At 38.1% G+C, this 24740-nt stretch overlaps 1 protein-coding gene across 5 annotated transcripts in view; it reads left to right on the top strand.

The window, feature by feature from the left end:
* FYB1 (FYN binding protein 1) overlaps positions 1-24740 on the top strand; it is a 53237-nt gene that overhangs the window by 6970 nt on the left and 21527 nt on the right. For 2 of the 5 annotated variants that reach the window (XM_051772354.1, XM_051772351.1), the window contains exons 1-3: positions 815-5272; positions 10870-11995; positions 23865-24012. In XM_051772354.1, the coding sequence (XP_051628314.1) occupies positions 10897-11995; positions 23865-24012 (1247 nt within the window). In that variant the 5' untranslated portion in view covers positions 815-5272; positions 10870-10896. Of the gene's footprint in view, positions 1-813; positions 5273-10869; positions 11996-23864; positions 24013-24740 lie in introns of those variants that run through there. The other 3 variants (XM_051772355.1, XM_051772353.1, XM_051772352.1) reach the window with 3 other exon arrangements.

Here is a 24740-nt window from a genome sequence, read left to right as displayed (position 1 = left end):
AGAGAGAGAGCAGAACTAAGCTCTACAGAGACAAAGTTTGGGTAAGAACTGAAACCAAAACCCCCCAAACTCCTTGGAGACCCCTCCTAGAATGGAGAAGGATGATGAACTCTTACTTGAAAGAGTCTTGGAGTGCTACAGCACTGCAGAAAGGAGCTGAAAAGCTCAGAGAAGGAATGTGGAGGGGGTGACCTTGCCCCTCTCCCCTCCCCTGCTGCTACTGCCAAGCTGGCAGTTTTTAGTCAGAGCACGAGAGCTCTGCAAAGGGGGCTTGAATCCCCTGAAGATATGAACCGTCATGAAGGCTTCTGCATTTCATTGACATGACGTGGTGAAGCAACCTTTGTCCAGCGAATGCAGCCCATGGAAGATAAGACCCTCACTTGGAGTCAAAGGGCCACGAGGGCTTGGATACCTCCCCCTTGTGTGTACCGGCAGAGATCCAGCTACAACTGCTGCATGAAGTGAGATATACTGCTGCCCTGGAGAGACTGCTGCTCTGAGAGTGGAAAGGATCTTTTCCTTCTTCCCTCCTGGACTTTTATTTGGAAGGGAGAAGAGATTTGATCCATTGTAAATACTACTTTGTCATGGTAGAGATAGTTGAGATTGTATACAATGTATTATACTATTTATTTTCTACAGTCATTGTAATATGACCCTTTCCCCCCATTTTGAGTCTCGTGTGGTGTCTGGAAAACCCATCTCACACTGGGTTGAGATGAGGGAGGGGGACTAGGACTCGAGAATTGGATTTTGGGGTTCTCAAACCATGACAGTGAGCCTGGCAGCAAAAGGGGCCTGTGACATGGCAGAGGGCACTGAGGGGCAGTGCAGGGGCAGGCACGGAGGTGGGGAGCAGCACAGTGCAGGTGAGTCACTTGGGAGAACATGACAGTGAATACCTGAATAAGAGCTTTGTATTGAAAGAGAAACTGCTTGAGATTTGAGCACTCCTGAGGTCGAGTCACTTTTGGCTCTTTGTGTGTAAGATTGTTTTGTACAGCAGGTGCTTTGCATCAGCTTTAGCTGTCCCTGGGAAGGATTGTGAGTTATTACAGTGTGTACACCCCAGCAGAAAACCAAGAGCTTAACACACACCTGACTGTGATGCTCTGGAGCACACTGGACTTCCCTTCATGAGAGGCATATGTTCCTCACAAAGCATAGCCAGAGCAAGGATGATGCCAGCGTCCTTTGACTTCTTTCTTGAATTTGTCAATTCTAACTTTCTATCACATAGAAAAATATAAGTAGTGGAAACAGATTTCTTCACTCTTGTTCAGGCAAATATAAATATAATAATAGGCAATGGTTAGAAGATCATAGAGATTGAATAACAAGTATTTGATAGATCCATAGCATTAACTTGAGGATCCAGGGAATCCTGCATGTCAGTTGTCCCCAAACAGCATCTGGAAAGGCCAGTTGTTCCCATAAGCATGACAGACACAAGGGAATGCAGTTAATTCAAACATGACCACATCAAATTTCAGTCAGAAATGCTAAAACTACCTTCAGTTTTTTTACAATACAATGGAAATGCCGCAGCACATTTTTCAGGAAGTCTAGGCCTGCCTGCAGACACAAAGATAATGCAGCTTGACACTGCCAGAAACTTTGGTTCTCATCACGTGCTGTAGCAATTGCAGGCAGAAGATCCTGACAGTGTCCAGGAACATCAAGTTTTTACTGAAAATCAGTTATTTTTCAAAGTGATGCTGTAAAAGGATCACTGCTGTGGTGAGGAGGTACTTCTCCCCAGATTTCCTGACCCTGGGGAGTGGCACAGCATTGTAAGGCAGGACTTCAGACTCTTTGACTTGCCTTCTGACGAGGTTTATGTACTCAAAATATTACTCCCAGCAGCAGCATGAAAGCAGGTACTCTGTAGCTTTTTCAGTACAAGTATGTATAGAGATTATCAATGGAGAAATATGTCATTTTTGCTGTTGTGTCCAGTCTTTCACCAGGAGGCAAAAGCCTTGTGAGAGAGAGGAGGAGGTAGGAAGCAAAATTGCACTGAAAAATGTTCCTAGCATTGACTTTCTCTTATCAATATTCCACATAGTTGTGTGCATTGTTATATTATAGAACAACATTATTCCACCTTACAAAGAAGATTTTCAAGTTTGCTTTAATCATATTAATGTACCCGTTTAAAGGTGGTCTCCCACATACTTCCCTCTACCTCCTTCCCCATATATACCTGGTTTAAAGATTATCTGCTCCAACCAATCATTTCTGCCTTTTTCTTCTCTCATGCTCACTCACCACTAATTCTATTATGCTGTCTCACCTGATCTAGGATCATGTAATATACTTAAGGTCAGTGAAATGAAGTAGGTTAAAAACAATATGAAAACAAAAAGATTTTTTGTGTATGTGTGTATCATGTCACTTCAGTTTACACCAACTCCAGCAGCAGTATTGAGACAGCTGTGAAGGTAACAAGATTCCAACTATGATAGTCTTTGCGACCATTGAATTGGAAAGCCAGAGGTGTTCAGATGGAAGTGCCTGACTTTTCAAACCCTTTCAGTGCATGGGACAACATCAGTAGATGAAAACAAGGCACCTCAAAAAGGTGGACTAGCACTTATAGCAGAGAAACTCAGTGATACTCACAGAATCACAGTCACAGGATTCTTAGGGTTGGAAGGAACCTCTGGAGATCATCTAGTCCGAGCCCCCCGCCAGGGCAGTGTCACTTAGAGCAGATGACACAGGAACTCCTCCAGGTGCCTTTTGAATGTCTTCAGGGAGGGAGACTCCACAGCCTCCCTGGGCAGCTGTTCCAGCGCTCTGCTCAATGCTATGTTTCTTCCCATGTTGAGGTGGAACTCCTGTGTTTTAGTTTATGACCACTGCTCCTTGTTCCATTGCTGGGCACCACTGAAAAGAGTCTGTCACCATCCTTTTGGTACCCCCCTTTGAGATATACATATTAATGAGATATCCTCTTAGTCTTGTCTTGGCTAAACAGGCCCAGCTCCCACAGTCTCTCCCCTTAAGAGAGATGTTCCAGACCCCTCATCATCTTTGTGGCATCCACGGGACCCACTCCAGTACCTCCTTGTCTTGGAGACCAGAACTGAACACAGTAATCTAGATGTGGCCTCACTAAGGCTGAGAAGAAGGGGAAGATCGCCTTCCTCAATCTGCTGGCCACACTTTTCCCTAGTGGCCAGTGTTCTAACTCTTTTTCTTCCCTTTTTTCTTTCTTTGGTTTTTGATAAATTTAATTCCAAGGCAGGCACTTTTCCCAAAGGTACATGGAAACAGCTGAATAAATGGTCTGATAAAAAAACATATTTAAAATTGCATTCATAAAATTTGCACCTTGTACCAATAACACACCATTGCTGTGCTGGGATTTAGATGGTGGCTGTGTTCTACACAGAGAGTGTATGGCATGTTTATAGATGGCATGTTTATAGATGAGAAAACATTATCATTATTGATATTCTGGTCTTGTTTGAACATTATCTTGTGATTTTGTTGCTGCTGCTGTTGTTTTTGTGAAAAATAAAAAGGCAAAATAACTTCACATTGCTTTCAGGCTTGAGGGTCCTGTTCCTGAAAGTATTAATTCCTTCATATTCTTTCTTCACCTAAAAATAACTAATTTCTCTATATCACTCACAAACATCCTTCAAAGAAATACGTGGAAAAAAAACAGAGAAGTTTCAGGAAGCTGCTGCACCTGCAAGTGTAAAATGAAGCATATGAGCATTGCAGATGGGCAACTTTCACAGTAATTTCACAGCATAAACTGTTATTTTCATTGTGGCTTTTGCAATTTTTATTCTCAGCAGCATTCTGTCAGTCAGGGTTATACTTACTTGTGTGTACTGGATAAAAGAGAAGATAGCAGGAACTGTCTAGCATTCAGAGCTGCAGAGATGAGCTAGTTCTTTGATCGTTGCATGATTTGTCTAGAGCTGATATTGTGAGCAAACACTTGCAGTGGTTTTTACCCATGCAAAATGACTGTATTGCTACAGTTAGCATCTTAAAAGTCCAACTGTCTTAAGACTGCCAGATATAATAGCAAGCCACAAAGTCTAATCTGCCCTAGTATTAATAATAAATGCTTTATCATCTGTGATGATTGTTTATTTTCACAAAAAAATATTATTTTATAAATAAAATATAGTGTTTAGCAGAATGAATAGCATAAAGAACTGCATTTCTACCACTACGAAAAAAACCCCATTATGTTATGTAACCAAAAAATCAGTTATCTTTGGCATGTAGCAGTGTCTTTAACTCAAATAAGTACCATCCCGCACTCTAATAAATTTCTGAACATACTAAGATAGAAGTTTTAGTAAAATAAAGCTGGAAACATAATGCGCTTCCAATGTTTTACTTCGACAACCCAAATCCTTTCAAAAATACTAAGAAGGTTGTGCAGAACAGCCTTTAATTAATTCAAAGACACACAGTTTTCTTCTGCAATCTCACCCCCTGCAGAGCTCCAGCAACTTCACTGAGCTGTATTTTGTAGGGGGTTCCGCCTTTGTGGTTTGGGTTTACCTTCAGCACAAATACAAGTTTAGAATTTCTTGTGAAGCTTATTTTCTCAATGTTGGCTTTCCCATTCTATATCATCCTTCCAACTCTTTGACTTGTGTAACAAGCACCCTTCTGAAGAAGGACGGAAGAAATGCATGATCATAGTTTTTAAAAAAGATGTATCTCCACATTGCAGAAATTTAAAAAAACTGGCAAGCAGAATCTCTCGAGATCCTACTGGCATAGGTCATAGCAAATAAACACATCAGCCAACACCTGATGAGTGGGAATGTATGCAGGATTCTTAGTGGTAGCAGGGCACTAGACTAGAGGTCAGCCCAATCTTTATGCCTGTAATTGCCACACACGTTTCCTTAGCTGCTATTCTGTGAAGATTCAAGCTTGTGTGCACCCATAGAGCTTCACGGGACTACACAATATGGGGAAAATGCAATACTTTTGAATATCACATGGTGCATACTGCTGATGGCAGCAGCCAACCAGCCTGAACACACTTTAGTTCCCTTTTCCTACACCACTTCTTGCCTAATATCCTGAAGAGAGCAGTTTTCTCTACTGTTCATGATAATGAAAACCACAAGCGACATTCTTATGCAAACCCTCTGAGAGAAGCAGAACTCCTCTTAGTGAACAGACCAGGCTGTAAAGGTGAAACACCCGTGGATTGTCACACTGAGGGAGCCAGTTTTTCTGCCTGTATCAAAATACTGGAGACCTTTGGGATATCCAGGTAAACTGTTGTATATGTTTGTCTTTGAAATAAATGTGCAAAGTTCCAGAAGAAATAGAATCAGTACAAGATATTACATATAATTTAATTAACTGGAAATTCATTTGTAGATTCTACTTGGAATTCATTTAGGAGCTGAAAAGATGCTAAGCTGACAAAACATACTTCTGTCTCTCAAAGTCTTTTTTGCTGAAATTTTACTGAGTGGTCCTAATTTAAGTCAACTTTGCATTTTGAATAATAGCATAAATGGTATCACTCAAAGGCAGTTATTTTTTTGTTATTCCTTTTGCATTATTTATGCCTTCTTGCTTTGTGGGTGGGCTATTTTTGTAATATACCATATTCTGGACTGAGATATCACTTTGTGTACTTTGTTATTAGTTGGCCATGGAAAATATTTTTGTTTCCAGCTATGAGTCTAAATGGTACTCAATGCCTTAAAACTCCATTAAATTTCCTTTAAAATCATCTGGGATTCTGAAATTCTAGAAATAAGGGTAGGAACTTTGCAGTGACAGGAACCCGAGTTTTTCTTCCTTGAAACTTAGAGCTGTTACATCCACCTTAGTGGGATAACCAGTCAAATAAGACATTCATAAGTTACTGTATGCACTGTATATGAACAGGGTTCTAAGCGAAGAGAGATCTGTTTGTTACATTTCTGGGCAGATCACTAGAGAGTTGAATTATTTTGAAATAAATAATTTATAAAGAAACTATATGAGAAAAATTATTTAAAAAAAAAAAAGAAAATTTTTAAGTTTAATGTAGTTCTGTGTTTATACAAAACCATGTTACAGAAATGTAATTGTTTTTCAGAAGGGGTATTAAACAGTCTGGTTTTATTGGATGGAAGCTCTTTATGGAAAATTAAAAACACCAGGTTTCTGTTGTTGAAGACTGAGTTGCCAATGATTGACAGTTTTTCTGATTTTGACTTAGATAGGTACCAAAAATAATCAATAAGGGAGAAACTTTGTGGTGAGGTTATCGGGACATAGGATGAAGAGATCATCATGCATAGACTGATGCTTAGACCTCATGCACAGCCTGTGACAGCAGTAGTTTGGGACTAAGCTGGGATGTCATCTGGCTGTTCTGATCCAGCCCTGTGCCCTCACTAGTCCTGGTCTCGAACTCATCTGGAGCTGTCCGTTTATGTTCCTGCAATATGAGTAGTTGGTCTCATGATTAAATAGAAGGTGAGTAAAAGTGACAAGAGAGAGGTACCAAGGTGCAGAGCAATGCACAATGGAAAAGATGCAGAATACACTGTGATCAGGCTGGAAAACTGTCTTGTGTAATTTTGACAACTGCACATTCTCACGGATGAGCTGGTTTTGTCTTGTTGGTGCTACGGGGATGTTTGAAATACTTTCAGGGTAACATAGAGGCTCTAAGCCTCTCAATGGAGAATCCCTTCGATTTCTGTCTATCCTTTCCACCCTAGCGATCTGCCTTTCATAAAAACTCCAGGCAGCAGAATAGCCTGCCTCTGTCGGATGAGGGCTGGTTTCTCTTTATACCAACCATTGTATGAGAAAGTCTTGCTTGGGCAAACTCTGTTTTTCTGCCTTCTTTTCATATTTTTGCTACCTACATTCATAGGTACAGAGCATTGCAAAACCTCAACTCCACTTTCCAAATGCTGTGCTTACTCTTAGAGTGAGTCTTCTTTAACTAGAAATTACAGCTAGACTCAAGAGGAAGAAAAGCAGTGTGGAAATTATTTAACTCTTCTGGAAACAACAAAGTTGCATAATGGTAATTCTGAAACCTCTCTGTCTGGAAAAGGAAATAGTCAAGCAATAATTTATCACTAATTCAGAATAGGACTAACATCCAAACAAGCAGCTACATTGCCTCAAATTCATGAAGTTCAGTAGAAGTTATATCAGGCCTCCATAAGGTTGCAAAATAATTTTCAGATCTGTATTTTTCTATAACTTTTACATAATTTTCCTTGTCTTTTCTGTCCAGTTCCTTATTCCATATATCGTGTCTGTGGATTAGAGCTCAATTCCCTTACTGGTTAACAGTTTCTCTGGTTATTTCACTGTCACAGAATTCATGAGGACAAACACTTTTCTTCTTAAAGGGATAGGTTTATAATGTTTATTTCATTACTCTCTAGCAAACTCATCAAGGTCTACTTCTACTGAAAGACCATGAGTTTTTTAAAGGCCTGTTTAGATCTTATCATTGGGGAATAGAAAGGAAAAAGTTACAGTTGAGAAGCAAACAGATTGGGTTTTTTTCCTTTATAAATCAGATCTGCATGCATTTTGAAGAATTGCACAATTCCTTGTACAGTCAACTTACATATATTTCATTTGCCTGATTAATAATCCTATGCACACACATCTGCTATTCCATTCACTGATCCAGTGTTGCTGTTTGAAGAAAGAGTAGCCTCCAGGGGAAGTTGAAGTTAAATGATCTTTTGTTTTCACCAAGACAGAAAAGTAAATAATAAGAGTATATGTATTCCCAGGCAAAACAAATATTTTTCAATCAAGCTTCTAGTTGAGACAGAAATATTCATAGTAAATTCAGGAATAATGTAGTTGGAACCTTCATACTTTTTGTGTTCTCATTACACTGCACTTCTGTACAGAAATGAGCAGTTATTTTGTAAATTATGGAGAATTACACTTGTTAACACTGAGGTGTAATTAAGATCTCATTGTGAAAGAATTCTGTACAAGTGATTCTTGGTACCTGTGCGAGTCTCTACTGAGGGCAGTGGCAGGCTGGAAAAGCATTGTGTATACAAAGGAATGTGTGGCATGGGAACTAAAACCTGAGGATTGCTCTAGAGTTGAACAAACACATTTGAATAATGCAAACATCTTGTATCAAAGCAAATCTTACTGTGCTCCTTACGTGCTGCTTCCAGTTCATATCAGAAGCTGAAAAGCCAAAAATATTTTGCACTGAATTTCCCAGTAGAGAACAAAGAGAGAGGTTAGAAAAATAATCCAAATATTATTGCATGAGGCTCCTCTGCTGCACAGGCAGTTTGCTCTTTAGAGTGCAAGGGTAGCGGGAGCTTAATCTCACTTCAGAATCTGTTCAAGTTCCCATTTCTTGATTTACAGCCTACTGTATGTGATAACGAAATAAGTAACTGCTGTCACTTCTGAGAAGGGAAACACAGGAACTGTGGGGATTGCTCTATGAGCAGGGCCACAAAAAAAAGATTTTCTCTTTTTCCCAGTTCCCAATCTGTCTATCTAGCCTGTCAGGTTGTGCATTAGAATCCACAACATGGCCTCTAATACAATGTAGTTTATGAAGGCAGAAACCAGTGAGGTACATTTAAGAGAAGCAGAAAGATTTCACCAAGTTTCTTACTCTCTTCTGACTCCTAGTGTTCCCTTTACCATTTACTACTCATTTTAATTAGACGAAAGAGGGTCTATTGCTGATTGTAAACCTTTCCACATGTCCAGCAGCTTTTTAGTCTTGAAGAGCTTGCAAATATGTATGACAAGGACAAGGTTTGTTCACAGAGTTGGGAAGAAACTTATTTAAAAAAATCCATTGGCAATCCTAACATGGCAGTAGTGAATGTTTCAGTGCATTTTAAAGCATGTATGAATGTAATTAATGTAATTTTGTTATTAAAAAGATGTAGAAAACTTCTCAGAAACCATATATATAATAATAAACTTCTTCAAGGCTGCATTCCCAGCTTTCAAAGTTTTACGTGCTGACCGTTGTGGGAGACCAAACAGGTGTTCAAGCTCTGAAGACTTCAGATATGAAGTAAAATTACATTATCTCTACTGGTTTAGTTTTGTTACAGAACTTAAAAAAAACCAAAACATGCATTAGTTCAAAATCAAAAGAGATCAAAGACAAAAGGCTTTATTATTCTCTCTTGCCTTTCTATTAGCTTAACTTTCTGTTTAAGGGGGTAAGATCAGTGTTTTGCAAGGTATTTTGGGAGAAATCTTAAATGATTAGTGGTACATATGTGTATGTCTGCAGTGGAATTCTGTGTGTGTGTGTGTGTGTGTGTGTGTGTGAGTGCATATGCATCAAACAGCAGTGGATGGCTTAAACCTGATAATTTCCGTAGTAAATGTGCACTTCCTCCCTTCTCTATATGTGCAAAAGAAACAACGTGGTGGTCTGGGTATAAATTTTATTAAGTCAATCTCGTTTTGGCTGCATTAAATGTGAGTAATTTGTACAACAACACAAGCAGTTTGGAAAGACTGAATTTCTTGGCAATGTTGAAAGACTGAGAAAGTTAACTTTAGGTTACAACTTTAGGTACAACTACTCCAGCATGACAGGCCATTTATGTAATGTGATACAATCAAATGGAAGGCAAAAGGAGCAAAAGCCCAATTGAAAAGCTCTTGTTAATGAAATTTAAAAAATCACTGAACACACGCTGAACTGTACTGACTGAAGACACAGTTCATTCCTCAATATTTAGATTTTTTCAAACACCTGTTTATTATGCTTTGTAGTGATACTTCCTTGTTTACAAACAAATTATTCAGAATCCTTCCTATTAATAACATTCCTGCTTTATGCTATTAGTTTTACATTTTAACTCACACACAAAATCCAGATCCTACTCAAACAAGTTGTGAATTGGATATGTCAGTGTATTTGCCATAGATGCACACCTGCTGCGACTGTCAGCTGGGAAAGGACTTCCTCTTTCAGGGGGCCCCTGGAGCCCAAAGCACAACAGGACCAGCTCACTCCCTTTGGTCCCATCCTTCACCGTGTTGGGTTTTGCTTGTGCTGAACTCAAATGTATTGAGCTTTTGTTTTCAGTTCATATTAAAGACTGGTCCAGAAAGTTACTCAATAGGGCTGATCAATTCAAATATTTATTTCTGAATGAAGCTGCATTTTATCCACTTGGAATTGTTCAACTTTTTTTTTTCCCCAAGAAGTTCAGTATCTTTGAAAGTATCTGGGTGCATTGTTTGTCATTTCTTCCCATTTTGCTTCACGTATTTTCATTTTCCATCCACACATGCACCATGTTTTTCAGATACAAAATGGAGAAGAGAAAGACGGACAAAGCAAGGGTGGGGGGAGCAGCAGGGAAGAACACTGCTGAGAATGGAAAGAAAAACTCACACACACACCCCTCAAATCAGAAAAATTTTTGTTTTCATGAAGGAACTTGCAGTTCTCCAAAGACTTGGCAGGAATAGCCCTAATATGGTACATTACCCAGGTCCTAGTACAATCTGTACTTCTCACCACAGACACTCAAATTTTTAGGTATATATTAATTTTAAAGTAGTAGTTTTTTACATTTATTATATGTCCAGTTCCCAATTCCAGATATAAACAGAAATTATAATAAGCCCAAAAGGAGCTACATGGGCACTCTCTAAAGGCAGTGCCTGAATGAAAATTTTAAAAGATTGTATCATCGAGGCAAGGATATAACAAAATGCTCAGCTTCTCTTAACCCTACAGGAAGATGTGCTAGCCAATCAGCAGTACCACAAGCCTCAGACCAGGAAACTCTTTAAAGTACAGTATGTGTGAACATTGTAACAGGACTTTCTCATTGCTCCTCTTTGTTTTTCTCTTCTTTGTGCTTTTAGCGTAGGAAGTCACATTTGACGTTACTCATGGAAAAATTTGAGAAGGGTAGCGGAGACAGAGAGGATGATCCTGCTCAAAGTCAACCCTTCAAAATCCCAAGAGAAGAAATTCCTGAAGGATTACAACAGGAAAGGAAAGCAGCATTTGAGAAACTAGCAAGTCAAGGAAATGCATTGTGTACTCCAGGACCCAGTACCTCTCATGAAACTGTTCATCCTAAGCCTCCTCTGGCAGTCAAGCCTTCAACTGATGACAAAAGAGAGCATGATCCAAAGCCATCACATTTGAACCCAGTGGCACAAAGGTTTGGTGTTCATCTTCAGCCAACTAACAGAGAAAATTATGGAAAAACTGAATGCACTAAATTCCCCATCAAAACCTGTCACTCGGCAAAAGGGGACCCAAAGCCTCTATGTCCAAAACCTGCAAGGAACAAGTTCCCCAGCTCTGCTCCTCCTGATAAAGAAGAAAATACTCTGGGAGAAAAACCAAATTCAGATTTGGCATCACAGAAGAGTGAGGCAAAACCAGCATTTCCAAAAGTAACTGGAATTAAGAAAAAGCTAATGTCTGCAGCACAGGAAAATGTACCCAAGCCTTCTCTCTTTAAAAAACCTTTTAACATTGAGGTCTCTAACAATACAGACACTTCTAATAAATGTGGTTCTCTTCAAAGTAGTCTGTCAGGCCCTAGAACAAATACACACTCACTTAAGAAAGTAAAGGAAATGAGTGAAAATAACTCAGCTGCAGAAGCTGCAGACAGTCATCTTCCTAAAATATCTCTGAAGCCTGCTGGCCACTCACAGAGCTTATTTCAAGGCACTTCGAAAAACGTGGAGGAAGAGACTGAAGAAAAGGGAATGAGTGTTACCAAGACCACCATTGCCAAGAAAGTCAACCAGGAAGGATCAGATTCTTCTAAGTTTCATAAAATCAATACAGCACTTGGTACAGAAAGGTCATCAGATGAATCACGAGAGAAAGAGGATGGGGACAGGAGTTCAAGATGCCCCAAGCGAAGGGTTTGGGGCCCAGTGGTCAAGATGGCCCCAAACCCACCAAAGCCCGACAGACCCCCACATGTGGAACTACGAGGATACCAGAAGAGCGCCCCAAAAAAGAGTAAGTCCACTCCGTTCTTTCTGTCTTGAGTGTTGGCTTTTTGAAGCATTTAGTATCAGGTTAATTTCAGACGGAATCCTCTCTTCTGTTCAGAAATAACATGGCACTGCTGCATCAGACAACCCCTTAAAACTTTAATTTATGCTTGTGTACAATCTATGTTTCCGTACAGGACAGAAATTAAAATTATATTCTCTATTCTCCAGCAATAAAGAGCAGGATGAATGCTTTCCGTATTGGGTTTATTTGTTTTTCAAAACTGCTTAGATACAGCTTTAACTTGTGTCAGGGAACATATTCTCAACAGACATTTAAGTCCTGATTTCCTATAAATGAGATGTTGGTGTCCTGTTCTTGACAGTAACTTCATGGCCACAGCTTGAGGGCCACCAAAATATTATATATATGATATTGCATATATTAAATCATAATCTGTAGTAACCACACTTTTTTTTTCCTTTTTGCCTTTCACAATGACTAGTCACAGCAGGAGTCTAGAATTTGAGGTATTTTAAAGTTTGTGACCCTGGAATTTGATGCATTTTAAAGTTTGTTTATAAAGTTGAACACTATGCAAAATGACAGAATTAAATGTTCTTACATGGAGCTGCAATGATTTTATACCCAGATCTGAATTTGGACTCCAAAACCTTCTCCCAGACTTAGCGTTTTCTGTTAGGTTTGGATGACTGCAGTAGTGTGGCAGCTAGTAGTACCTGAGGCTCTGTCTCATTATTTTTTGAAGAACCAAGTCTCTGAACTGTATAATGGCCCCAATATTAAGGCTTGTCACTAGCTTTCTGTAATATTTGAGATGGTCTTGCATCTGACCAGATGTCTGTAAATACATTTGAAATATCTGACAGGACACAAATCCCTGTGAAAAAAAAAAGAAATTGCTGTGACTCCATTTCTGCAAAGACTACTGTTTCAACAAACTGCTTTCACTGCATAAGAGAAGCTCAACAACAGTAGAAGCTGTTTCTGAGACACTCAAAATATGCCTTTGAAAAGCTCGCATAAAAATGTAGATTTCTGAAGTCAGACCCACATATCCACTGTGACCTCCTTGAAGGAAAGACCTATTTGCAGAGATTCCAAATGTCTTTGATTCTCCCCTAGATCACCTCCATTTCAAACTTTTGGGTTAGGGTTTTTCCTCAACAGCTTTTAGTCACTCTTTGACAATGCCAACTGACAAATGTTTAAGTTTTATAGTAGCTGAAGGAGGCTCTCTGTTTTTCTCTTCTAGCAACAGGTGTTCGCAACTATGAATGTGTAAGAAATACTGATTGCATTTCAAAATCAACATTTTAAATTATATGGTGGACAGGGAACGTCCCTCTCAGTGCATGAGAGAAATAAGGACTGAAATAAAAAATTATTACTGTGTTACATTTTTATGGGATTTTCTTCTTTTTTTCTTTTTTTTTTTTTTCCCTTGATGCACTGCTGTCTGTGTTGAGCACAGGAAGCAAAGAATATATTCTGTCCCTATATATATTTTTTTAGGTCACGTAATTTTAGCCTGTTGTGTCCTGTGTCTAACTGTATGCAGTTATACACATTTCACCTCTGTTAGTTTTCCTTAACCATTTCTCTTAGATTTAATTCAACAGATCAAACTTTGATTCTTAAATTTTTGTTGTAGTTAGTGGGAAAGGGAGATGCCCAATGATGTGATTTAGAGCTCTAAAGTACCTGACAGTGGATGCTCTGAGTAATTCCACGCTGTGCATATGCAGTACATCAGGTACGTTCATGTAATTTTGTAGATACATAGTTTGTCCTTGTACTTTCTGTGTCTAGAACACAGTATGGCTTGTGCTTCAGCAGTTCTTAATATATATAAGGCTGGTTTTCCTGAGACAGAAGATATGAAAAAGCTCAGAGTTGACTTTCTCTACAGACAAAAAGCCTTCCTAAAAACACAGAGTCTGCATGCAACTATGTATTGTGTTACCATTAATTCCACCCAGAAATTAGGAACATATCAGTAGCAAAAAAATGTACTTTCTTGTCAGCTGCCATATTCTGGTTTTTACCTATTAGCCTATAGTTAAGGAAATCCAAGATCAGGCCAAGATCCTCAAATGGTGCAAATTTGTGTATCTCTTTAAAAGAAATACGCCAATATACAATGTCAATATAGAAACGCAGAATTTTCAGCCAATTACACCAGCAAATATTCTGATTAAATAAAAACAGGAAGAGTTTTGCTAGCTAAAATTTTAAGAAGCCCTGACAAAGGCTGGAAACAAAAAATGACAATTTATGTTTTAAAAAATACATTTTATGGTTTAAGTAATTAATGGAGGAATTATTTTTATTTGTTTGCCTGTTTGGTCTTTATTCAATTTTTTCCTGATTTCCATTCAGTTATAGACACAAAGCATTTTTTTCAACTTCTTTTTAAAACTGAGGGTTAGAAATATTTATCCTGTGCATTTTAAATTAACACTATGAGCAGGGCTGTAAGAATAATACCAGAACTTTGCTAGAAGTAGGGTCTCCACTAACCAAGAGTTAGTGCAGCCATTAGATTGGATGAGTCACACTGGGAACTAAGGATGGAGCTGCCCAGCATGGTGGCACGGGTTGTTTTCCAAACGTTACAAAATGCACACCCAACTAAGTAGAACAGAAGAATCAGACATGATCTTCTCTATCTCACAGTCACAGGCTCAGGACAAGACTGAAAGATTTAGAAGCCACATTAGTGAGAAGCTGTTCATAGAGACCCTGAACTTCAGCCTTCCCCCACAGAGCTGGCATGAAGACCCTGATGTTCTTTAATTATCTTTAATTAATGCAAAGCATTCCTTTGTGGCCAGAAGTCTCCATAGAACAGTTCTGGTGGACAGCCCAGGGGACCTAGAGTGAATCCTGAACAAATTCCTTTTCAGATCAACAGTTATTCACTGTTGCTGTATTTCTTAGAACATAAGTAACAAAATCTACCTGCTTTGCAAGAGCAGTTAAACTGAAATGTATTCTTTTTTTCTTTTTAACTGTCATTTCAAGATTCAAAGTAATGTCAGGAAGACACCGCCCCCACAGAACAAAGTCTTCCCGCTCATTACTGTGTCCTGATAAACAGCAGCTTGCCATAGTTTCTTAATTTGGCACCATGATTCAGGTGCTGAATAAAAGAAGAATAAGCAAATGCAAATAGTTTTCCCATGCAACAAAGTTTTCTGAGATCTAACCTTCAGAGCTTTTGGTCTGTATTAGGGCAAAGGTTAGGCTTTGTGTTGTCGTTTGAGAAGAGAAAAGCTTTACACATGGTAGTTGTTACATTTGTGTTAGGGGTATGTGCCTGCACTGCAGAAAAACTTGTACTGCCTGATTTAAAATAGGAGTTTGAATTCTGCTTTCTCGGAAGTATCAGTTCACCCCTTTCTCCTTGTTTGTTCTCCTTTCCCAGGAAAGCTGTTTTAATGGGTTTTGTACATAAGTATTCACAGGGCATGAAGTAACATTAAATGTTAGATGCTGAAGGATGTACCTTTGACACAGCAGTCTTAGTCACACGTGGGAGAAGAATTTAAACCATCCACCACGTCTGCTTGAAAACTCAGGGATGCTAGTTTGGTGTTGGCATTGTTGTGGATTAGAAATTTTCACCTAGTCCTGAATAAAACTTCTGTAGATAACAAATGTCTTGTTAAGGAAAGTTTGACTATTGATGTGTTACCATTTTTCAGTCAAGTCAGTCTTTAAGAAATTCCTATCTGGGCCTGTGAATGCATGACAGGTTGGTAAATTCCTCTGTTATGTCCCATTACAGCAATTTTCCCTGAGAGGAGATCATATTTACGTCAGTTAAGAATCAATAATTCTGAACCACACATGTGCTCTCTAGTTCAGAAATAATACCAACTGTACTCTTTTATAATAAACATCTGAGATCTTAGGAAAAAGAAGAGAAGTAAAGTCATTTTGCTGGCAGCTTTCCATGTGAGGTCACAACCATACTGTTGCTTCCAGAGGAGAACCCCATCTGGGCTGACCTCAGTGGGATCATACATGTACAGGTGAAGTCAGTTGGAGGCTGAGAACCCCTTGTGCTCCACACATCCCTGAACAACTGGTGAACCATCAACACTGGGGCTTCAGCTAGGGAGAATATTTTGAGCTGTATGGTGACCAATGAAAGGATGCTCTGTACAGAATTTAGGAGGAAAAAAAAGAGATATGGAAGAAAATTCTCACTATTTATATTTTGGGTTATGTATGTGCAGTCCTCATTAAGGTTCTGTTCTATGATGGATTGTGTACCCGCACAGTGACATGACTCTTTCAGTTGGGTAAGACAATCAGAGAGAAAGGAGGAATTTGAGGTGCATTGTCAAAGTTATCATAACACTCTTTTGGCAAAGTAATTAACAATAAAACCCCACTCCCAAGGACAGTAAATGTCTTAACTGTCTTTGCAAAGCTGCTTAGAACAAGTCTATTGCTGTTTCTTACTTGATGGCAAGATGACACAGCAGCTTCCAAAGTTATAAATAACTGAGGATTTTTATTTTTTTTTTAAATCACATGGTGTCATGGCTATTTACTGCAGAATTTGGATTTAAATCTTAGAAGATTTTTCTTTTCATACCTCAGTGCCACACTGAATAAAGTTATGCAACAACTCAGTATTAAGGTGTAAGGGGATAAAAGAGAATTGTAACTCGAGCAAACCCTCTGCTTCTAAGATAGATGAAACTAAAAATAGGTGATGATATCTGATGACACTGTTCAGGGTGGGGTAGCAGTCACTGTGTGTAATGATGTGATGCCAGTGATTGCACTGATGAACTGTATTATGTATTATTACATTTCATGATGTTGATGTCTACTTTTATTGGTCCCCCATATATTTAACTGAAAACTATAGAAGTGATGATCACATAGATCTGCCAAGAACTTAACTTTCCTGGATCTGCTTGAAAACAACTACAAAATCTGGAGAAGAATTTGTATGTAGTTTTTAGCAATTCAGCATTCCTCTAAGGACATTTGTTTTTCTCCTTCTCTGAGAGAACCCAAACCATTCCTGTTTCAGCAGCATTATACTGAGAAACAGTACACCTCTGAGAAATAGCAGAGTCAATCTTTGAAGTTCCTAGAACTGATGAATGATGTTCAACTGGAATATAGTCGAAGCTGTGCGTTTATCATGAAAATCAGACTGCAGCATATGAAATCCCACACAATGTACATGGTTTAGTACAAGTGCAATGACATCACCTGTGTGGGCCCCCCTCCAAAGGAGTCATCTTGCTCATGCGAGTAGTATAAGGTCAGTTTCATTCCTTCCTCATTTCAGTATTGTTTCTTTGGCCATTTTTCAATACTTCAACCTGTAAGTTCCACAAGACCTGTTGAATTAAATTTCTCTCAGTCTTTTAGCTCACATCTTCATTCTCCAGCTATAATTACATGCATCGTAACTACAGAATATGCATGTAAGACCAAATTTTTCAGTGAGCAAGACAGAAAATTTTTCAGAATTTTTAAGACATTCCACAAGAACATTAAAGGTATGGAGGAAACTCTGACACTAAAGTTTTTGAAGCATTACATTTAATTGGTCAAGGGTTTATCATCTAACTATGCTAAAATATGTGGACAAAATTGTAAATTAAACTGCTAGTATGGCTTACAGAACTGAAAAAAAAAATCACTGCAATTTAAAAATTAATTCAGCCATCCTGATAGAAATATACATGAGACAGTTATTTATCTGCCCAAGGAAACAGGTAAACTTAATACACATTATAGATGACATGGATCTTGAAGGAAACCAACACTGAGTGTTTCTTTGCAGGTGATTTTCTGAGGGCAACTTGCTGGTTTTGTGCATTAGGAAGGAAAAGTACACAAAAACCATTGCAAATTGATATTTAAATTCATTTTCCTTGATTATTTGCTTTAATGTACTGAAATTTCTCTTTGAGCTGAAAGTCCTAATAATAATAATATTTCAAATAATATTTCCTTAGCAGCTCACAGATGTAAAACCTATGCAGTAAGCATAATGTTTGAATTTGAAAAAATAGGTATTATACTGGAGCAAGTACTTTTATCTTTTTATTTTCTAGACCTATTTTGGTCCACAGAAAGAAGCACTTTTAATGAATCTTTATCATTTGGTTGCATTACATGGGTGCAAAAGTTAATAAGTTGACTAGTTAAGATAGTTATCTAAATAGTTCATTATAGAAAATATATAAACAAATAAAAATAATAGTTCATGATACTTTATACATAGAAAACTTTCAGTCATTCCTGAAAGCTTTAATTATTAAATGTTAAAATAAATATTCACTATTAATAGAGATAAACAAAATACCAAGCATTTCATAGCAAAGCTGCTAGGAAGACTTTGAAATAGTATCCTAAAAGGTTCATTTTAATAATGAACATTCCTGAAGTCATTGGTTTCCACTTGAAACTGAACCCTCCCAAAATGTGTCCATTTGGAACAATGATGTTCCTTGTTTGCAGATGCTGAAGAGAAAACCTGCAAACCTCTACTGTCTGAATGCAAGACTTTGTTGCCTTGGATTTTTTATGAAACTGATGTTTTATATACCATGTATGATGTAATTATTTTTCAGATTGAAAAATTCATTTATGAAATTATCATTTTGTTAGTTTGGGAAATAGATAGTCACATTTCAAGTAAACTTTTACCTTTTCATCATTCTACACATTTTTTTTTGCCCTCTCTTTCAAATATAAATGAGTTATGAAATATTTTAAATTATTACTATCTTACATGTCATCTGTTCCAATTGCTTTTTTCTTGCATATGAAATGATACCATGCAATGTAAAATTAACTGGCTCAGGTTAATACTTCTTATTAAAAGCAGAAGTAATCATTAAAGCTTTTTATCAGACAATGAAAAGTTTCAACTGCAGTTCAATTGAGAATTAATTTTTTGTGTTCCCCTTTACATAAGGATAGGCTTCTGTGTAGGATTACACATCTGTAGTTTGAAATCACTTATGCCAGTCGGCACTGCCCAGATGAAGCTTTACAAATATCTAACCTCATATTTAGACACAATAAGGCTCAGTCCTGCAAACTTTACATACTGAAGTACTTTGGATGCAACCTGTGGTCTTTCCTTTGGGAGTAAGACTATTACTTATGCTTAATATTTTTCAGCTATCAACTTTAAATGTAGATTTAGACTCTTGCTTTCATTTTCCTTCATCTGTTTGTTTCTACATACATAGAATGGGAAAAATCGCCTACCAGGTATCATGTCTCGGACTTAATATGTCAACTCCATGACATTTTGAGAATATAAGGCATTGAATAGGTGTTAACACCCATAAGCAGTCTTTTCATCTGTTCTGGAAACAAGATTTTCCAGTTGAGATCAATAAGAAGTTCTGCTTAAAAGAGGACAAATTCTCCATCTGCTTTGATCATGTTTCTCATGATGTATGAGCAACCATCAGGAAAGTGATCTTAAAAAGGATGGTGAATTAGGTCTCCATTTTCCCCTTTTCCCTTCATGCACCTTTTTTTTTTGGAGGTGATTTCTTTTGTGCAAAGATGAAAAAGAGAGATTTATCATCCAGCTGGAAGGAGAATCAGGAGAAATGAGGAGAAGAAAAGAAAAGAAAATTAATAAAAGATTTTACCCTGTCATTTCTAAAAGTGGAATCTAGACTCAAGGAGAGCAATAATCACAAACTTTCTATGGTCTTTGTTTTGCATGAGCAGTGTTGCAAATGAGCTTTGTGTCTCTGTTGTCACAGTATGTCTGTCAACAGCATAATCAAAAGCACTGAGCTTCAGCAGTGTTTTACATTTACCTGCTCACTTTGAGCAGCTCCCAAGCAACATAACTGTGAAACCTGAAACCATGGCTTGTATCTAAACGAAAATGCAGTTAGGGAAGCAGAGCAGAGCACAGCTCTCTGCACATTACGAATTAGGTAGGAAGAGGGTGATCAGCTGCTGCAGATGTTGTTGTAGGTTCTTAAAAAACCCTCTGTAAAACCCAGAAAACTTCCCAGATCTTGAATGTAGAAGTGGTGAAATGTTTTGCAGTAAGACTGAAAAACATGTTGTGTTTGCAGTGTAGCTCAAAAGTGGTTTGCATTACGGAACTGTGCTTCTTTCAAAATGCAAGATTTTTTACTGTGTAGCTGCTTAAAAAATCCTTAAGTTCTTTTTTTATGAAAAATATAAAAATTCATTAAGAATTTTAAAATTCTGGGCATTTTTTTCCTGCAGAATTTTTGGAGTCTCCCTGTTGTACCTGATCATTGTCAGGTTTTCTTTAAGTTACTAAAAGAAGAAGTCAGCACCGCATCACGAGCTCACTGCGTCAGGGGTCAAAGGGAATAAGCTTTCACCAAGGCCATACTCTAGGCCAAAGGAAAAGTGGGGTAGTCTTCTTTTTAGGATATGAAGTCAAGAAACAGTTTTCCACTTGCATGTGCAAGAGACTGTCTTGTTTCTTACATATGGCTATGCATTTAAGGTGAAGCAGATGCGATCAGAGTGAACTCAAAACGGAAGGTAGAGCAATATGCGTTGCTATTTGGTTTTAGTTTTGTTTAGAAATTTCTAATTCAGTTTTGAACCAGAAATTTCTGGGTTGAGGAAATTAATAGCTTAGATGCTACAACCTGATACTTTAAACATCATTAAGAGTTCATTCTTTGCTGTTAAGTCTGGACTGCTTAGAGGCTAGAGGCCAGGCTGATGCATTAGGAAGAGAATGTGTTGCTGATAATATCAGTACAGTTATTCTGAGCTAACTGGGATTTCTAAGGCACTGTTGGCTTTGAGAGCAGGTACACATTGTTGCTGCAATTCAGCCAAGTATGAGAAAAATACAAATAGCTGAATCCAGATCACCCTCTGCTAGGATGGGATATTTTCCTGATTCAAGGGACATATCAAAATTAATATTTGCCACTGTTGTCAGGTAAAACCTTTCTGCCAAATAACCACATTCTATTGCAATACAAATTTGATTGATCAGCAGGTATTGTATCATCAGTGAATGGATGTTGAGCTGCAGGTGTGAGTGCTAAAAAATGTGGCTTTTTTTTCTTCTACTCTTTCTGTTCTGGCCAGGTTGATAATTGGTTATTCATCTTCATCTGCATCTCTTTATTCAGTGTAGCACAGCATGTGAAAAGTTCAGTCCTAAGAAGAGGGGAGAGGCTATTTGGAAACTGAGGTGCTAGTGGTCAAAGCTACCATACAGTGATCATCCCTAGCACTGTTTCCTGTGATGAGAATGCTTTAGGTGCATGTGAAGCCAGAATGTAGTTTCAGTTTGAATTCTTGATCTAAGTGTCTGCAGCTGACTGCAGTTCCACTACCTGCACAGAGCCTTTCCAGGTTTTCAGAGTTCCAAGTGTCCCAGACACAAAAAAACCCAAACCAAACCAAACAAACAAAAAACCCAAACTGGAATCAAAATTAAATGCTCCACTAAAATAGGAAAAAACACACTATTGAAATTTTATGATAGCTTTGGCTCATCAGGCCTGATTAGCTTTTTTATACTGCTTACCACTTTCCTATCTAACTCATCCCACTATTTCCAGTATTTGAGGTAAAGCATTTTACACCTACATCAGTCTCAGTCATAAGTGCGGTTAATTACAACTTTAAGGCAGAGAAGAGTCCATTCTGATAGTTAGACAATAAAGAGCATTATTTCCATTATTATGATGATCATTTAGTTACTGTTAGATTACAATGTACATAAAAAGGACAGATCACTCAGCCCTTATACTTAAAAATAAGCACTAAATCTAAAATGCATGTGGTGTCCTTTCCTGGCTCAGTTTCCTATTGCCTGGATTTGGCTTCCAAGGTATATCAGATCCGAGAAGTGTTATACACTGAGACTTGGGCAGAATTTTTACTTTAGTCCTACAAACTAATCACAATGAAGTAACACAATATGATGACATAATGCTTTTATGCATGTTGTGCATATACACAACACTCCATAAGGGCAACAGAAATCTAACCACAGAAAAACAATATAGGATATCCTGTTAAAACACAAAAATAAATTTGAGAGTATCATTAATACCAATTTACATGCCTTTTATGAAAAAAAAAAAGAAAAAAAATCAAAGTAAAAAACCCCTTCTTTCTGGTTGCTTTCTTTGGCTAGAATCTAGAACTCAGCTGCAGATATATGTTTAAGTAGTCAGTGCTATTCATCTTTATAAGGGGTTTCAGAACAATAAGAGATCATAGCAGATGAAACCTGTGGATGAATAAAGCCTGTGAAGAGTTAAATGCTACCACATCATCCTATGAGACCCAGATACAAGAGCACAATCATGTGTAACCTTGGCTCGTTTAAGCAAAGTTTACCTTTATTCAAAAGCAAGCATATATGTTGAATGAAGAAATGTGTTCCTTAACAAAAACACAAAAGAATCCACCTGTTTAATCAGCAGTGTTGGGGCTATTAGTACTTTGCTATTTAAGTAATGAAGGAATTTACAGGTTTCAAATTCACTCTTGTTGATGTGTATGTTAGCAGGTTGGTCCATCCAGCCATGAAGCAAAATTTCTCCATATATTTTTGAGTTCTTCGGTAATAAGTAGACAAACTGTCAAGGCTTGATAATTTCACTTTGATTTCCACATCAGACATGAGAGGTCCTTCTGAAAGTTACCAATTCCCCTTTTCCTGTCTATCCCAAAGACAGAATTTTGGACATCTCAGCAGCTAAAAAAAAGTCTTCCAGTAGTTTTTGTAACTTTATGTCTTGATATTAAACATTACTAAGTATTTGTTGTTGTTCTGTGTTTAAGGCAATTTTTTCCAGTGGTGTGAACATTTTCTTTCCTGACAAGATTTTAATTTCCACTGTACAGATGTGAACTTAAAGAAAATCTCCAGAAGAGAAGGGGGTTTCTTTTCACTTGTAGTTGGTGTTAACTTAACTCTGAATTTCCTTTTTCCTGCTGTTCTCTTCTTCCTTGGATTTTGTTGGGCTTCCCCCCATGTGGCTGGGGACAATTCTTTTTGGGTAGCTTTTAATCCACTAGTGATAATTCAGAAAAAATTCTAGGTTTAATATCATGACATCCAAACAGTGATTGAATTTGATTGTGTTGAATAAATTCTCTCAACGTGAACTCTCAAAGCAATGGTTACTATGGTTTGTTTGTGACTTATACATAGAGCATGAACTCAGTGCAGCACACATGAACACCAGCTCGCTCATGAAATTATGGCTTCTCTGCCTGGTGCACAGCATCATCATTTTTTTAAGACTACACCTGTCTGTTGAGGGGGTAGCTTCTGTGCAGATTCTTAAACTGCGACTTTTCTAGTGGAGGCTTGCTAGAAAATTATGTCCAGCCTTGTAAAACTTTCATTAAATACATATTTGAAGATGTTCAGGGACCAGTATATCTTTTAATAAATGCCCAAATATATTTTTATCTCTCATCCTTTCCCTTAAAACTCTGTCTCTGAGCAAGAAAAAGTCATCAAGACTGCATAAGTACTCACATGAAATTCTGCAGCTGGTTTTTCCAAGCAGATTGTGGAATTATATTATAATTTAGTTTCAAAGCACAGGTACTTATATATACTGGATGGCCTGTGAAGTTTTTGCATCTTGTTCATGTCTTGGCAAAGACATTTTCAAGGCTTTGTGCAGGCAGTACATTCTGCTATGTAGAGCCTCTTCCTCTCTACTCTGGTAAGATAATGCAACAAAGATTTATAAGAAGCAGGTTCAACAAAATATATTTGCTCTGGTATGTGTTCAGTACTGATATTTTACCCAATACTTCATGTAAAACAGCAAGGTTCTGTCCTCAGCTTGATACATCAATCTGTTCTTTATTTCAGCAGCTAAAGGTTTGAAACTCACAGCACCTTCCTCAGCAGCATCTGCCCCACAGTTACCACCTCCTCCACCAATCTCTTACCCAGCCCTGCAGGTTAAGGCAGCTCCCAGTCTGCCTCCCAGAAACATCAAGCCCAGCTCTGAAACAAGGTAAGTGAACGTAAACCTCAAGCTCTTTATTGTTTCACCTTTTTCTAACTGTTTTTTGCTCATGCAGCTGCAGATGAATACTACAGGAGTCCCAGGTTTCTGGGGGAGTGAAGTCTTACCACTGTCCTTGTCTTGCCCTGGCCTTGTCCTGTCTGGAATTAGTTTTTATTAGTTTGAACCCTTCATCTATTCAGTTGTTTCCCTGAATTGCCTTAGCTATAACAACACTTTTTTTGCCCTGTTGTGGGGGCTGGGGTGGGGAGAAGGGAACAGACTGAGTTTTTATTTTGAACCTGTTGAAAGACTTCATACATGGGTAGAAAAACAGTTGTAATAAATAACTGAAGGTTTACCCTGCATTTTTCTGGGGTAAGAGAGCAAGGAGAGTGATAACTCTGAGAAGCCTCTGTCAATACAGGGCTCCCTTCTTAATCCTTCTTTGAAGACTTGCATACAAAAGTGGAACCTCTGGTGAAAAAAAGTTATAAGTACTTTGATCTTGTGTCAAAACTGACTGGAATCAAGCTGAGCCTCAATAAGGAGATGCTCTCTGGCCAACAGTTACTGCAAAGAGCAGCAAACAACAGGCAGGGAGTGTTGGTGTGTGCCAACACAGGGCTCTGTGTCACTGTGGCCAGAGTGACAGCATCACTCCAGCCTCAAGGCCACGGCACCTGCAACAGCCATCCTGGGTATCCTCATCTTCACCTTCAGTGACCTGCGAAATT

Source organism: Manacus candei, unplaced genomic scaffold, assembly GCF_025592945.1.
Source record: "Manacus candei isolate 608988 ecotype Guabito, Panama unplaced genomic scaffold, ASM2559294v1 h1tg000152l, whole genome shotgun sequence".
Lineage (NCBI taxonomy): Eukaryota > Metazoa > Chordata > Aves > Passeriformes > Pipridae > Manacus > Manacus candei.
The sequence above is the reverse complement of the archived record's forward strand: the minus strand, read 5'-3'. Positions and strand labels throughout refer to the sequence as shown.